At 38.4% G+C, this 18,498-nt stretch overlaps 1 protein-coding gene across 1 annotated transcript in view; it reads right to left on the reverse strand.

Annotated features, from left to right (window-relative positions):
- Positions 1-8,943, reverse strand: part of LOC140238755 (protein Wnt-4-like) — a 52,907-nt gene extending 43,964 nt beyond the window's left edge. Inside the window, exon 1 of the mRNA XM_072318650.1 lies at positions 8,852-8,943. Coding sequence (XP_072174751.1) covers positions 8,852-8,943 — 92 coding nt within the window. The remainder of the gene's footprint in view (positions 1-8,851) is intronic.
- Positions 8,944-18,498: the final 9,555 nt, after the last annotated feature.

Consider the following 18,498-nt stretch of genomic DNA (forward strand, 5'->3'; position numbering starts at 1 on the left):
GCCCATTTGACTTCACTTCTCCTTTGCGAAGTACTACTCACCTCGAGCAAGAAGAGGATTTTACCTTTAATACAAAGGGGAGTTTCTCTTTAAATCATAGAGGTGCTCCAAACGTTTAACGTGTGCGTGTGTGTGTGTGTTTGTGTGAGTGACTGTCTGTGAGCATGATTGTACGTGTACGTGTGTGTCTATTTACATATGGGTTCTTATTGTGCATGGTCTTAACCTGCCATCGAAATGCATTCTGGGACACAAGTCTTTTAGCCCGGTGAATTTTAGAAATAACATCGGTCGTTTGGCAGGTCGGAACGACCCGCCTTGCTCCAAACTGCAACGACGAACTTGAACTGGCGAACGGATTATCACTTTTTCATTGGACACCATGCATGACGAACACTGAATAGAACTCTACTACGTTACAAAGCCGGTTGTACGATTTAGCACGAACCCTCGATTTGTGACAAATTTTGAAATAAAGGTTTTGAAACGAGCCAGACACAGCAGTGCAAAAGGATGCTGATTTTCGGATTACAAAACACCAGCAAACTCGGCTGACACAAACGAAATATCCATGCAGATATTTCTTTACTGTGTCTTTGAAAGAAATGAGGCGTCTTCAACTTACGGGAGGATTAAAAGCAAATCATTTGAAGTCTGTTACATTGTGATTACGGATGAATTTTACAACAACCTTAAAATTGATAAAGGGGCTTTCCTCATTCAATCCAATTTTCTATATTCTTCACAGGTCTCTTAACTGTTTTACTTTCTTTTTTTTTAAACTGCTTTACTTTCAAAGCTCGGCTTGTTTGGTAGATGGACCCTAAAATTTCTCGTGTTCTGAAATGATATGATATGGCATCTATACAAAACCTTTTCTGCACATGACAAAACAAATATGAATATATTTATATAGTTGGTGTACATGTAACACGGTTGACACTTTCCTGAGTCATGAGTCGGTGTTATTGTATTTTCGTTTGTACATTATTCTTTAAAAAGGAGAAATAAATTGAAATTGAATGAGAAATTGAAAAAAAAAATGGGCATTGATAAATATGTGACACATACAACGACAAGAAAATAAAGATTAAATAGATGGGAATAAACTTTGTGTGAGTGACATTTCTTGCTTCCATAATAATGGGAAATAAGTAATAATCATAATCTTTGCGCTGTTTCCACCCAGAAAACGAGAAGATAATAAACAAAAATAGGCGAATTGATAGCATATTGGCTTTGAAGAGGTTCTTTATGTTATAGAGGGGAGAAGGGCATTTTCATTATCTGTTTAACAAACCATGCGGATTCAAAATATCTTAGATGAGTTTTTTGGTTGTCACTTTAAATTCTCGTGTCACGAAAGAGTGGAATTTACTTTGTGATCAATTGGGAGTACGTGTGTTGTTAAACCAAAGTTAGAAGAAGAGTTCAAAACACGTGGAAATGAGTAAGCCGTGATAATGTCAGTTTGAGTATAAAAAAAGAGTGCTGCTTATCATTCTATAAAAATGTGGGAAGTTTTATTGTTGGCACTGTGACTTTCTCTTTTTGAGGAGGAACATACTATTTTGTGGCGAAGATGAGGAAAATAAAGTCGTACCGAGTTCAAACACAGAACAAACTAATCATGACATCACGCAACTAGCTACACCGCAAGATATGTTCACTAGAAGTGATTATAACTGGACAATTATCTGCACGACTGCTAAGAGCGGACCATGACGAATGATTATAGAGTTTTGCCCGCGTTCCTGTGGATTTTACGCCGGATGTATCGGTGTCTAATACGTCCTGCGGGCATTTGTCGCGAGATTTGGCGGGAAGTATGACTGGGCGATCATAAAAGCGCTCTCCGAATGACAGAATAATTGACAGTCCCAGGGCGGCTGCGAGTCACGAATTAATGGATATGAAAACTATTTGTTCTACTTGTGCCCTCCAAAAAACTTTAAAAGTCATGTTTGGTTTTTTTCAACAGCAAATAACAAAGAGGATGACTACTGCAGAATTTGGCTATGAATTCCCAAGAAAAAGGCAGCGTTCACCATGAGTGAAAGCAAGATTGAGAGATTTTGCGTGTCTTCAATATTGTCGATGCCTTTGTTGTTCGTGGATTATTTTTTTTTTCTGCCGTCACCTAACCATGCTAACGCCGTATAGTTTGCCGGAGTATGGTAAATGGCTTTCGTGTTTCAATCTGTGCGCAGCCTAGACAAATCACTTAATAACCCCCCCCCCCCCCATGCATACACATAGATATTATGTACATATTATAGCTATCACATTGATGAAATAGATATTCAAATTATAATTTACTTATATAGTAGAGATGGATAAAAGAAATGTGTGTATACATACATACGAAAAAATGCTTTGCTTTTAAAATTGATATCAATTTGTAAAAACTAGTACAAGGAGTCATTGATATAACAAAGATAATGCAGTATGCATACTATACACGATATATAAACCCATGCGTTTCATACCTAGCAGACCTAATACTTACTGTATTTTAAAATCCTTTATACGTTGTCGACATATTACATAATGCGTGTGTATCTTAAAGAAATATATAACTATGTACACTATAGTATACATTACTTAATAAAGTTTAAAAAAAAAATCTACGTGTCACGGCAAGGCATGTCATTGCACTAAAACCAAGAGATCTGAGTATAAATTGGTTCAGTTACTCTTAAACAAACACATACACGTATTTTACATGTCATGGTTATGAAGAGATCACTCTTGTCTTCGAATTGTTGGTCTTTTTGCGAAAAATGCGCACGCGCTGCGCATGCGCAGATTGAGAGGAAACTTTCGACGAATGAGAGCGCATCGTGACTAAGCTACAGTTGCTAAGAGAGAACTAGACCGAGTTCCTTTCGACTACAGTAATTAGATTATAATAATCCCAACAAACGACACTCGTGTTAAAGCGACCATCACACTGGTTTACAACTTTAATTTCTATGCCTTGAGAAAACAAATTTGATAATTGTGTGACATGCTCTTGTGACGCAGAGAAATGAACATATGAATGATTCAGGCAGATGTTCCTGAAAGTTTGGCATTCTTTTGAACCGAATGTTCAGGTAGACATATCATCGGATACGAACGGAAACGAAAAACAAGTTCAGACAAAATACGTGAATTGTCGTATGCACGCAGCAGATCTGTTATTACTACATGTTTTGTAACTTGCACAGGAATATCTCATTACGTCGTAACTCATCTAACGTGCATGCTCTGTTTAAAACGTAATAACATCCAGCCTTCCGACGCGTCGTGGATGCGAAACATGAACTTCCTTAAAGAGGCGACCCGTCACAAATAATTTAACAAATGACGTAGTGATGTTCTTGAAGTCGCCGATACACTGCCCAGTATGACTGCTAGATGACGTTTCGAATTGAACGATACTCAGGTGAACGAACTTTTTCCGATTGATTCGCGTGCGATTACTTTTTGTTTCGCTTTCGTTTGAAAATAAGGAGCAATTAGCTTATCGTCGATGATTACATCATAATATTATTTTTCATGAAACTAACTGCTGGATCGTTTGAGAAAGTTGATATTTAACGCAAAAAAAAAAATAACAAGATTGGTAGACTTGAGAATATATATTATATCGAATGTCGAATGCGTGGGCATTCCGTGCAGGTTATGATATATACCCTGCCTTCTCGTATGCTGTTACATTATATGCTGGGCTAATTTAATTGTCGCCAGCAGAAATGTTCCCGCCAGAACAAATTACAGAGAAACTGAAAGTCGTCTGCTTCAGATTGTTACAAATTCAATCTATATTGTCATATTGCTATGTTGGGTTAAAGTCATTTCGACGCCATTTCTCTGATATGAGAATTACATCACTTTGAATGGCGCAACAGAATCAACACGAAGTCTGAAAAGTCTGATTTGTGTTTTGCGATATATCGTTCCCCATCCTTTTAATTTGTCTATTCCTTCGAAATGCATATTTCCTTCCAGTCTCGCACTTACATGGGAGGCACAACATCTATATCAAATACGGGCAAATGTAGAAATTGCACAATATTCTCTGTCAAATGCCCCAGAGACGTTTCGTGCATTCAAAACTTTTTTTTCTTTCTTGTTAACGCGTTGTTGTTGACCTCGTCGAACACCGTATGCCCGTCGATGCATCGGTCCGATAACAACCGGACGGGAAATTACAATTTACCCAATTTAACTCTCTAAGAACTATTAATCTCCATTTCTATAGACATTTGCCAGGGGTAACGAGAATTAAAGGCGGAATCTACTATTGCGCTGCCTACATCTATCTTGTCGTTGCACAAACTTTCATTCCTCATTATACATTTCGTATAAGGACGTCTCTATTTCCAATTGATACTTCCAAAAAGGAGTGTTCTCTCCCAGCAAAGCTATCATTGTTGTAGGGGGGGGGGGGGGGTGCGCACAATTGAGATAGAATGACGACACAATTTCGATATACGACTGAATTCAGTATTGTTTATCATGCGTACTTTCATGTCGATTTGAACGAAGTATTTGATGTAATTTCAATTTCGTGATCTGACAAAGTAACGTCATTCATGTATGACGCTTGGAATGCCTACAGAATTTAAAGATATTAAGGTTTTCTTTTCTTATAAAAGAAAAGGGGAGCATATTCCCTTTAGTAGTTTAGTAGTGTTTCCAACTACAACTTGGTTATCATGGATTCAAAGAAGATCGGAGTTGTACTTATGACATTTTGCATGTTGCTTTGTTAATATACCCTTGTATGTAACGTAAATGTAGATAATTTCTAGCATCGTATGAAATAATGCTTATTTCAGTCGGTTTAAAACAATGAATAAACTCAGCATCTTATTATCCCCACTGCAGTTGAGTATTCTACAATTATCTGTGAGACAGTAGAACACCCCACGGCACATGCTCAGTAATCCGTTCTCGGCACTTGGGCTCCATCGTATAACCCTACCACTATCCATACAAAATATAGCAACATCACGTCATTGTGAGTTAACCGCGTTAAACTTGGCGCAAGCCAAAATGGATTAGAGACGAGGTTTTGTGTATGGGGAGGGAGGAGGGGGGAGGTGATTTTACACATTTGCTCTGCATTTATTATAGAACTTTAGTACATCATTAGATTTGTTTTGATAAGAGGCCAACTCAGACAAGGTGAAGAGTCGAACAGAAAGAAAGAACAACAACAACAACAAAAAAACTCTCAACACGGCACGGCGGTGAGCATCAACGCTAAGAGGGGGCAAAAAAAAAAGAAAAAAGAAAAAGAAGGGACTTTGCTTTAATTAATCCGAATCAGAGATTGCACTATTAAATATACAGCAGAGAGGACATGGTTTTATACACATTGTGTCAAGTATTAGATCATTCAATTTTTTGTTTTCGCGATGAAACCTGGGGGGGGGGGGCATTTCACCAAGCATTTTGTCCGACAAAGTTGTCGTAAAAATTTGCTCTCAGCCAATCAGATGCAAAGATTTCAGTAACTTGTAACAGTTTGTAAGAAAAATATTCGACCAGACTGCTTCATGAAATGCCCCCAAAAGTTTTCCCAGTAATTTCCCTACATTTTCTACAATCTCTCGACATGTCTTCCAAGGGACTACAAAACACGTGGGGAAAACAAAATACTGTAATGTGCGGAGGCTATGGAGAAACTTTCGCTTGGTATAACGATGTTTTTTTTTTTTTTTTTTTTTTTTTTCGTGTGTGTTTTTAAAGAAAGGTGCGACATTTTTAGAAAAGAAAAAAAATCTGGTTTTGACCAGTCATACCAATAAAACACAAAAACTTTCCAGTGACAGTGATCAGGAAGTGAATACATCTCATTCTAATTTTAGTAGGTCATTGGGACGAGTTAAACTACCAAAAAGAGTCGTTTAATGATTCTATTTTTTTTTTCTCCTTTTGTGTTTTGACAGTGTGTAAGGATCTTGAAGTGTAGGTGAATCCATATCGGCGATTGTAGGTAGGTTTTTTTTTTTCAGTGTGTACAAGCTTTATACGCGTTTCGATTCTAAATGACGTGAAAATGGTAAGCAACCCTTGTCCTCCTTTCGACATGGCCTCCTTTTCCCATCCATTCTCCTTTTTACCTTCATCAAACGATTTATTTCGGATCTAAGTATCATCCTTTCCTTCCCCTCCTCCATCCCCCTCTAGCCTTCCACTCCATCTCCTCAAGGTAACGTGATGACAACATCACATACGGTTCTGATGCAGTCAATTCTGCAACCCAAACCTGTAAGAGAGGAACGAAAATAGACCAAACATTTTCCCTATAAACTCAGCCACTCTCAGTTCCCCCCCCCCCCCTTTACTTCGGGCTGATGTTGTAAAGCTGGGAAGAAAAAAAGAATGACGGACAATTTGAACCCGGAATTAAAAGGTTAATTGGGTCGGAGGTCGTGCTCGTGAACCTGATAAACGGCCCAATTGGACCAAATATCCGCCTCAAATGCCACTTTAAAATTAGCACTTGAAAGCTCTTGAAACTTGCGCACCAGTCTTCTGGTCTTACCCCGGCTTGTAAAAACTATATAGGTACGCTGCGTTGAAAGATGGGTTATTATGAGCATCAGTTCAAGGTTGATCGGCGTTATTTCGACTTTGTGAAGGGAAAAAAACCGCTAAAATCAGCTGATCGTGTCGTTTTACTATCACCTATATTGTGCCTCAGTGCATGTGCAGTAGAAAAGCTAAGAGATGGAAGAAGAGTTTCAGCAGAGACTAGGATGGGTCCTTGATTTGACATACATGTAATATATTTATTATACGTACATCTACAAAGGTATGAAAATGTAGAATGAATCTAATTATAAATATGAATTCCTGTTTTTGTATTTTCATGTGCTTTTGTTGTACGCCCTACAGGGGCCTATATAGTATATACATATACCAAAAGTTTTAAGATGTTTGAAAAGGAAGTAAGATAAAGAGGATAAAACATGGAACAAATAGAAAATGAAAAAGAGAATTAGAGCAAGAGAAGGAAGGAGAAAGAGAAAAATGGATGAGCATGTTGAATGGGAAGAAATGAACAGAAAAACAAAGAGACAATTACAAAAAGTGAAGCTCGCAAGGAAAGCAAGGAAAGAAGAATAAAAGAATAGAACTCAATAGCTACAGGAAATTCAGGCGCAGAAGCAACAAAAAAGGAGTGCAGAAGAATGAGAAGGAGCAGTAGAAAAAGAAGAACAAGGTGAAGAAGAGATAGGGGTTAAACATTAGGAAAAAGAAGAAGAAGAAAAACGGAAGATGATGATCTGCACTTTTCTGCACCGATTTTCCTGGTACTCTGAACGTAATTTTGTTGATGCATTTGAGTTCTGAGGAGTTTGCTCGGTGGAGTGCATTTCGATCGATGGCAACTCGGAACGTTGTCGTGGTTGTTGTTATACTTTAAAGATTTCTTATGATTTATGACAGCATAAACCTGTACGATTGTATGATGTTTACCATCGTACTGATCCTTCGCATGTCTTTGCTGGAACCATGGAGGTATTAAGACAACTACCTCCATGCTGGAACTGAATTCACTTAAATGCACCCAATGAGCTTGAGAAGTTGTAGGCCTTTTTCTCCTTCTTCTTCTTTTTTTCATCTGAGATACGAAAAACTTGAAGCTGTAACAGGTCCTTCGAATTGAGAGGGTATTATGATTGTACAGATGAGTAGATTAAGAAGATGAGCACGGCCAGACACATGTAAGTCTGCCGGGCGAATGGTCAGATACGGACCTTGGAAGCCATTAATAGCACATGTTTAACATGAACGAAGAAGTACAAATGTTAACCGCGGGTACAGAGGAAGGTGGGGTCATTGCATTGGGCACTGACCGCTGTAATACCGTATGTACGAATGCCATACAGCGCGAGACAGGGTGCTTCGGACGCCGCACCGTAGGGGCGGTGATCAGGCACGCTATTTGCGTGGATCTCTACTATAGTGGCGAGCCTAATCATCGCGTTTCTCCATTTTTTCAACTACAACCCTGACCAGTCTGTCTATCTATTAGATTATCATTCTCTCTGTTACTGTCGAAATCTTCAAAGCGGTAGGAAATAACTTATTTTCTAATGTAAAGTCAGCCACTCGTAAATTTCGTGGCCGGCCGTGTATAGAGAACGAGACTTTTACTGTAGTTGTTGAAACTGTAATCAGTAAATGGTGAAGAATGGTATGGCCACATCCTAGGTTGCTAGGTATATAAATTGGTAGAAGCAAAGGAGTAGGCCTACTCGCAGCATAAGTTCTGGCAGCAGTTGTGGTTGCATGAAAATGTTTGGGTCAACTAGCATTTACATCTTTGAAATACGTTGTAAATACGCAGAAAACAAAAATGTCAACTTTATGAGAACATTTTGCAAGTCAGTCAAATGAGTGACGAAGAGGACTCAAAATAATATGAAGGCAGCTACGATGTTTTTAAAGTCCTAGCAATAGAAATAGTAATAAATGGTAGATATAATATATATATGCTCTGTCATCATGATGAACAAGAGCTTACGTGTCCTGTACATTTTTTCTCGGGAACGTTCATAAACCTGAACATTCAGGGAACGTGCGCTCCCCAGCCCCCCCCCCCCACCTGTCACATACACGCACATGCACACACTCACACACACACTCACACACACACACACACACACACACACACACACACACACACAAACACACACACACGTCATCATCGATAGTTATTAAATTTTCAATATAACGTAATTTAGATATACAGTTAATCAATAGTTATTACATAAATAAATCGAAAAAAAAAAAACACTTTGGCATGGGTATTTTATCCCATGAGCACTTTTGATCTACTTACAGCCATTTGTTGGCGTTCCCGCAGATGACACAGCTGTGAAGAAACAAGATGATGCTAAATACCACATGGATCCATCTCCCTTGTAATTCCATGTTGTAATCCGTCACCTCCAATTGCTAAAGCTAAAAAAGGACGAATAATATTCCAAATTGTCTCCGTAGTTCCGATATAGTTCCAGCAAAATTTTGGGGAGCAACTTTCGACAATGAAACGAAGAAAAAAAGGTAATGTTGGTTTGTTAAATTCCGAATTAGTTATCCAAGAGACGAAAGATCACATCCGCAGACGATTTTCCGTATTACTTTCAACAAATAAATTCATCTCCAAGCACACCGTCAAAAGTCATCCGTCGGAGCTAGAGAGGAGGCACCGCCCGATGCGATGCGGCTAGCTTCGGCTTTGAGGATCACGCGTCTCGAGTTCAAAGCCGCTAAATGCTCTATCAAGCAGCGAAAGAACTGTGAATCGTAATTCCGAAATCCCACGACGATAATTAACCTATACGCCGATTAACCCAATTGATCCACGATACAAAACAAATGATGGTGGAGGAAGGGAATGTTTGGAAAGTGTTCCAGAAGAAATCATCACAGAGTATAATCACATGAATTCCGAGGAAAGGAGCAAGGAAGCTCTCTGTGTCACCACCACGACTGCCAGTGATTGGCTGAGGGCGCGAGATACCACGAGTGTGATATCGATACTGTCGTCTGCTGTATTATAACCCTCACATTCTCTCGCTTACTGGACTCGGATCGCGACTTGAGCTAGCATTGTTGCTCCGCCTGTCCGCGAGGCTGGCGAAATTTCGAAAGCTGCCCTATCTTGATTTATGACGTCTGTAAGAGAACATTGACAAAACGTCATTCAATAAGAACCACACGGCTTGACCGTTATGACGCAGTGAATAACTTACAAAATATTGTCTGTCATTCTCTGTTATGATTACGACATCGTAAAAGGGGAAAAAATATCGTTGTTGACCGTTTGCCGAAATTGGTAAACGCTGCCATCTTGGTTAAGTTCGGAAATGACGTTAGATGATTTGACTTTATATTCCTGTCAGATTTCACGCAGATTAGTTTGTGACAAATATATGCATTTTCATTTTGCAATGAGAATTTTAAGGTCACTCTTTCTTTGAACTCTCTGTACATACAAATAAATTCTTCAAACATTGATTACACGCTCTTGTACTGGTGGGGAGTTTAAATGGAAGAACCATGGTGTCACTTAACAGAATTATTTGGTACAATGTGTGTAACAGATAATTGACACATCCTTGTGCTCGTGAATCGTTGTTTTTCAAAACCATCACGATGCCTGGTGGGCAGAGAATAGAAGGCACAAGAATTGGGAACGACCTTGTCAAGCGAAATCAGACAACTTCACATCAAAGCCCATTTACATTGACGGTCGTGTGACTACTCCTCCCCCTCGAAACGTGTTAAAATCCCTTTCAAGCAAAAATAATACAAGTTTGGATTGACGGGGCAACCAACCAACCAACGACAGGCTGAAGGCTAACTTTTTCTATTCTTTCTCTTTTGTATTTCTCTCCCTTCTCATATATTATTTTGCTCTTCGTATTTTCTTCGCTTGAACATTTTCCTTTTATCATATCGCGAGCTAAGTCAATTTAGCTGCAAGGCTCCCCCGAGTGGAGAGGGAGCTGTGATATGAACGGAGCAACGTCACACCTGCCTAGTCTATTTTTCTCAGACATTATTGAATCGTAGAACAGTTTTTATCTTTTATAAGAATAAAGCAGATCATAAAATCAACGACTGAACTGGCATTGGTGCGAAGACTGACTAAAAGAGCAATGTGCCTAAATATTTTCACTGTGAATTCAAAACTTCAGTGAGATCACCACCAAAATGCGATCTCCATCATCAAATATCAGAGAGTTGAATAGGCCGTGCAGTTTATAGTGCATATTAAAGATAATTTGGATTTTGTTTTCTTCAAGAACCTATAGTAACAGGCTGGTATATATATATATATATATATATATATATATATATATATATATATATATATATATATATATATATATATATATATATATATATATATAAAGTGTGAGTCGTGTATCTTCAGCTGCTAAACCCCTGGGCCGTCGCATCTTTTAGTAGTGTGTATAACGAGAGTAAAGAAGAGGCGGTAGACGTTGCTTTTGAATCCTCACAATCTGATTTTACTTCGAGCTTTCGGGCTTTCTGCCCTTTGTCAAGACTGAGGACAAATCGGACAAAATACAGAACATGGATATCATATACAAAAAATAATGATGATCAAGACAATAGTGAAAATAATGATGACAGTGATAGAGGCAGAGACGGCAGAGAATCAGATTGTGAGGATTCAAAAGCAACGTCTACCGCCTCTTCTTTACCCTCGTTTTATATATATATATATATATATATATATACCTTCCGTCTGTATGAAGTCATTACATTCCTTGAAATGCACTTAGTTGTTGATAAGTCAGGCAAGCCTCGGGGAATCTTTCTGGTTGTTAGGAACAGTCTTTGCTATAGACGTAAAGGTCTGTGGGCTTAAAATTTGAAAATTAGATATGTAATTAAGCTATATTATGATCAATATTGGCAGACGATTACTCTGAAGGGTTTTTTTTTCAGAGTTTGCGGTCGATCTTCCACCCTCTCTGAGGGACATCGAAACCAGTACACGAACTTTTTATTATCATTTTCATTTTCCAAAGTTGTACTTGCAAATTTTGCAGACTGTTTAAAGGGTGTGTACAGTTCTGGTCGAGGTGAAGATTTAGCTTTTAACGTTTTGTGAGATATTCAGAAACCACTCTATGAGATGTCAAAGAGCATGCGGTTCTAAGGGGTATCAAAAGTTTATTCGATGAAAATCGGTTTTGAAATGGCTGAGATATCCAAAAACAAGGTAAAACAAAGAGATACTAATAAAGTTGGGGCATGTCGCCTTTTATTATTAGCACTTTTTCGGATATCTCGGCCATTTGAAAACCAATTTTCATCAAATAAACGTTGAATCCTTCTTAAAATTACATGCTCTTTCATATTTCATAAGAGGCTTTTCATTATCTCACTTAGAAATGTTCAAAACATGAATCCCTACCTCAACCAGTACTGTACAGTCCCTTTAAAGATGCATGATATTAATGTTTTCATTACAAAAAAAAAGAAGAAGAAAATGCCTTTAGTATAATAATATACCTACTTATTTTCTGGTTTGTTTGATTTGCTTGTTTCTCACGTGTTATAGGGAATTATTATGGATTACAAGGTATCTGCATGCGCCAACTTCAGAGTAGTTACTTTACGTTCAGGTCCAAATGCTAGACTACTGTCGTGAATAGATTGTTTAAAGATAATGTTCGAGATTCCTACAATGTTTAGCTAGACAAAAGTTGCTATAGGCCCCCTATACTTTAACAAACAACGTGTCTGCTTTCTGTTAGACTACCCGGTTTTCCTTCAGCTCACTCGCCTCGATCGGTCGTGACTATCAAAGGACGATACAATAACAACCGCAGTAAGGCAGACAAAAGGCGTGTAACCGATAGTCGAGCCTACTGTATTGTTCCCCGTGACGTTACAATCGAACAACCAAGCCCGCGCACTTACGACTGCCTGCTCTCTGTTCCTCCTTCGCTTTGGCAAGCAGAATCAAGAATGAAGAAAAGGCGAATGAAAACAAGAATAGGGGGATAGCCTAGAAGTTTTCTTTTGATTATTCTCTTCACATAAAACAACCTCCTTAATTCCGCCGTCCCTCCTTTTTTTATGAGCGGGGGAGGGGGGGGGGGGGGGGACGGCGGAAAAAGGAGAGTGTAAAGGACTGGAGCTATCCGGCGGAGGATTTGGAGCGTTTGTTCGAAGGAAGAGAACCATTGCGACCGCCCGCCGCGACCCTCTTGTTTAAAGCGATTTTCAGGACCTTAATAATAACCGGGTAATATAGTCATCAAATCCTTCGGTGCTTACCCGAACGGACTTTTCGCAGGGATTACGGCCCATTAAGTCTCAATTGAGTCTTTTTCCTCTTTCACTTGCAACAAGAAGGACAATCTCACCGTTTCCTCTCATCCAACTATCTCTTTTTTGTCATTTTCTGGCGTCTTTGGTCGATTATTGTGAATGTGTACAAAATGAAACGCTGGCTGCGGCGCGATCAAAGACGAGATGCTTTCCAATAGTGTGCTGCAAAAGCGCGTCAGAGAATTTCATTTGATCTTTTTTCGTAAGACGGGATGTTTTAACGTGAGTCACCTTTGACTAATGCATGGTGACACTCTTAAAGGACAATAAGCAAAAGGCAAGTTATTTTGACGATAGCATCGATTTTACGCCCCTCTGGACCACTTAAAAACCGTGTCTCATGCGATTAAGAGGTCGGATTAGTATAAGGACGGCAGATAACAACCGAATTTAACGGCAAAAGTTAAATGAAGTTAAGAAAAGTTAAAAACTAACTTATTTGTCCATTCCCAGGAAAGAAAACTAATTCCGACTGCATGAGCTCTGTTTTCTTTTCTGCTTGTTTATATTTTTTCCCGTCAAACCAATCTCGACTTTGCGTAAGGCGAGTCACTGCAGCTTTAAACAGATCCTTCAGTTTGTCAACATTTATCATGGATTGTTCTCGAACATGTACAATCGCCAGTCAGTTTGCAGCATTCATCAAGATATAGCTCAAATCTCTTCATGGTCAGCATGGACAACGATTAGCGTATACCCAATCAGTCACTGGCTATGATGCTAGTAAAGGCTCTTGGACTGTTGAATATTAGGTTGGGACCGTTTTAATGTTAAAAAAAAAGAGAGTTATATACTATATAACCCTTTTCATGGCGAGCATTCCTATTATAGAACATATCAACATGTAATCTGGTCATGACAACTGCCCTCTTATATTCATTGATTTTTCAGGCAAAACTATATCTTCTTTCTGACATTTTGTGGGTTATGTTTTGAAGAATTCCCGGACAACCTGCCTGATTTCTCGTCGATTGCCTGGAAGCGCTTTTGGTTTATGCATTGTGATGCATATGATTTTTCTCGCCCCTAAATGGCTGTCCAATGCATCCTTCTTTCTTTGCTTACTCTCGCTCTTATATAATTATCTGCTTGTTCTTGTTTCTTTGTTTGTTTGTTTGTTTATTCTGTGTTTGTTGTTTGTCAGTGTTTCTGTTTTAATGCGATGTGCAATAACTAAAAAACGCGTGTGCTTGACCCAAAAGATTGTGCCCCCAGTAACCAAAACCACCCGCCTTAAACCATTGACGCTGTGTGTATCGTACTTGAGGTAACAGTAGTAATGATATCAAATAAATTCGTTTCAATACAGTTCACTCACCAATAGTCTTAATCCTTTCATTATCATCATGCTTTTCACTCATTATTGTCATTACAGTTATCAGGAATTCATTCCATTCTCTCCAAAATTCTTGTTAACTGAATTTGAACGACACAGCGGAGACGAAAATAGTCCATTGTTTATTACACACAGTGTAAATATAATATTTCTTCCTAACATGTCCACTTTTCATGTGCATTTATAGTACTGACCATGATATTCAATAATGTCTGGTCTTATCTATCATTATTCAATCCCTAAAACTGGAAATATTTTTTTTTCCTCCATCCCTCCCAAGTTTAAATTATTTCAGCTAGAACAAAAGATGAAAATTGTAATTCCAGCGGAAATCGATTGTGAATTTCGTACACACGTATCTCCAAAAACCGACTACAAGGAAATAACGGACAGTAAAGATGTCCTCGCGTGAAAAATTAAGTTTTTCCTTGTATCGTCACACACACAAAACCACACATACGCACACACACACACACACACACACACGCGCGCACACACACACGCACACACACACACAAACAAACACACACCGAGACTTGTCACTTAAGTAACAGAATGTGATACCAAGTCTCCTCCAAAAGTTGGCGGATTAACATAATGGAAATCATGTACCAATGTTTAATCCTCAAGGGATTATACTCTCTAACAATTCAGGGATTAGAGCCATTTTGGAATGTGCGAGGGCGTAAACACTCACGATGAGGGGTTAACTTTTCTGGTTTGCAAATAACGACCAAATCAGAAATGACTAAGGGCAGCGTCCAATGCACTGTGAGAAAAAAAAAGACCACAATGTCACCGAAATTAAATGAGTCCCTATAGACATTTTATTCACGTATATAGTCCAAAATACTTTTCGAATTCAGTGGTGTCACGTGATCTAAATTCGACTCTTATCATATGAAAGGCGACGACCTATTCAAAACGTCCTCTGACAAAGTAAATGTCGTCTGCACAAAGAGGGGACACAGTACGTTAACCTGCGTCCTATATTGTGGGCTCATCTGCAAAAGGGTATTTTCAGGCAGCGTTTGGTATTCACTTGCCGATATTACGCGGGAAGCGAGGACACATTTTACATCTTGGCGAGATAAAGAAGTATTCCCGAGTGGCACGTGAGTTTTAAGCCGAGCCAAGCTGGACGACACATCTTTTAATTAATGGAGGGTTGGGACCGGATCCCTCCCCGCACAATAGGTGGGGAAACCGTTTGTGTTCGCTCATCTTCACCAACAATAAAGATTCATCATTTCTAAAAATATATGAGCGCGGAATGGGTGCCAGGGGAATTCTACTGTGAGAAATAGAAGAAATATGCAGAAGAGAGTAAACAAGGATTCGTTCAATTTTATGAATAAAAGCTGATTCATTAAAGACCAAAATGTCTCAAAAGAAATAACGAATATATTATATCAAGAAAGACTGGGAAAGTAGTGTAAGCGTTCACTTTTCTGTCGGATATTGAAAGCCCTTTTGAAACGTGACCTTTGCATTTTCACTTTTCCATGTTTTTCTACCTCGTTAAGTGCGCCTATATATATGAATAACTTTATCAAGTAAATAACTTTATCAAGTAACTTTATCGCGAAACTTTTGTTTTTTCAATTTCGTGAATTCAGGGCACGATACTTGATACTTGTATATGTAATTCTGAAGTAACGAATCACGAATTTGTTCAAACACCTTCGTGCTAAAGTTTGTGCATTTCTGTTTTGATTTCTTCCATTGTTACGACACAATCCCACACTATGTTAAAGTAGCCTTTTAAGTTACGGATTTTTTTTTTTCAAATAATCGAATTAAATGCTTTCGTCGAGAAACGATAACGCTCGCAACGGTAATCATATGCAAATAGGATGAGGTGCCGATGACGTCCCAACTCATAAACCTCCAAATTGGTTGCGAACGAAAAAAACAAAAACAAAACAAAACAAAACAAAACAAAACAAAACAAAACAAAACAATAATAACTTAGACAAAAGATGTTTAATTGAACAGTTACCATTTTTTTTTTTTTTTTGCAAGGCACCACTACTGGATTATCACAATAATAATTATAGATGTTAGCGATACAAATTCAGTTTCTTGTCAAATATCATAAAAAGAGGAAATATTTAGTGAAGTTTCTATAATTTAGGTTAATGGGACACTTTTTAAGTTTTGATTATCACCCCACCTAATTTGCAAAATCATAATGAGCAACTGGTATCAGTGTTTCACGAAAACACGTCACATTCTGAACACTCCAATGACTTGCTTATTTTACGTGTCCAATATTGGTAAAACCGTTGAATTATTCTGTTCGTCTTTTAGCTCTGGTTATCATACAGTCAAAAAACACAATTTATAGTAACAGAGGGTCCTGTTTACCTTTGGGAACAGTGATTTCAAAAATTTTCAAGATATGACATTTAATGCATATGTGTAGGTCTGTTGTACCAGAAAACATCCTATCATATACAATTTTTGCGATAAAGCCTAAAATATAAAGAAATATCTGTATTTTTCTCAATAAACCGTAACTGTAGACGGTTTAGTCTGGAAGAATTTGTATTATACCTTTTGTTCACATTTTGTGTATTTAACAATACTTAACATCGTTCTTACTGATTCAAATTTTTACAGTAGTTGTTTCTATCCCTAACTCACATTTTAGAACTGTTTTAAAGCACTAATGCTGGGTTTTTGTTTCATCTGCAAATGATGAATTATGCCTTTAAATTTTCCTCCATCGACGTTGATACAGAACTGATTATTCAGTGTTTTGTTATTGTTTTCTCGTAAAAAGCCATAACGAAAAAAAAAAAAATCATGGGCATGTCGGGGAATGTCTTTTTCCCCTTTATCACGACTATTATCAAAAACAAAAACGAAAACAAAACAAAACATTCTGACGTATTGTGTAATCGGTGTGTATTTCGCCGATGAAGGGCAATTTGTAAATCACTTGTAATTTAACCAAAAAAAAAAAAAAGAAAGAACAACAACTAAACTCAAGAATCATTAATTTGAATCACTGGTATGGCAGTGCACTGAACAGAAGAAAGATAGAATAGTGGATGCGCCTCGGAAAGTATGTTGACTATAATGTTTCATGGAATGGCTTAGGAAATCATCAAAAACTAGATAAAAAGTTATGGGTGTGTTACTTGTGGTAACATACTGACATCTTGTCACGACGTCCTGAGCTCGAACATGAGAGGCCAGCTGAGAACTACGAGACTGATTTCTACTCCTTCATAACTTCTTGAATCCCTATGCCGACATCTTGAAACAAGTAACCTATCCCTCGTCATTTCGTCGGGCTAGAGAGCTAGAGAGTTTCCCATTAAAACTCCTATAACGCGTTTTGTAACAAACAGACCTCGAGCATGTTTTCAGTTTCTTAAAGTAGACATTCAAAGAGATCATTAAATTCTGCAATTTAGGCATCAGTAGAAAGCTCAGAAGACATAGAAGGCAATGGAATTTTGTTACCTCGCTTTCGCGTTGCTAGAAAGAAGTAAACGCTCACGAAAAACTGCGGTTTTCTGGAGCCTGATAAGGGCCAATTCGTCAGGAAAGATGCCCGTTTCGCCTGACGTCACGCACTGGATTTGCGGACTCTGCCCGGTGAATGTGTGTACAATGTTAACGGAGGTACAACCTGATTCTTTTGCATTTTATTTCCTTATGTAAAAGTCGAATTGAACGAAATATAACTTTTCATGGTTTAATAGTAATGAAGAAACATTTCTCTCTCGATTTTTTGTAATTCTTACAGATATTTTTGTCAATATTCAGGAATTCAAGCTACTTAGGTAATCTTATTTTTCTTACGTTTGTAATGTTAGCACGTTCAAGTTTCGCTGGTCACATGAAGCGTTTAATTGGAAATCATGAGGATGCCCATGACAGGATTGATAATCTAAGACATGGTGATGTTGACAATAACAAGCAGACTTACGAAAAATGGCGAAATATCAAAATAGGAGAGATTTTAAAACGAGGATCGAGATAACAACTTGTGCAGCCCAGTCTCGTAGCTCGCGATTGCTCGCATGCAGTATGTACATGTATTAATCCGCGGTGAAGTGGCTCTACTGCTCCGATCCGCATTGTAGCCGCTCGCCGCACCACCATCCTCACTGCCTGCGTGCCTGGCCTGTTACGTGATTAGCCAAGTCATGGAAGTACTTTCATTGGCGTAGGAACAATTGCATAACCACGTGTGTTTGTTTACGTTCGCGCCCGATACGATGTACTGTAATACTGTACGACTACACGAGTTT

The sequence above is a fragment of the Diadema setosum genome, chromosome 15 (genome assembly GCF_964275005.1).
Source record: "Diadema setosum chromosome 15, eeDiaSeto1, whole genome shotgun sequence".
Taxonomy (NCBI): domain Eukaryota; kingdom Metazoa; phylum Echinodermata; class Echinoidea; order Diadematoida; family Diadematidae; genus Diadema; species Diadema setosum.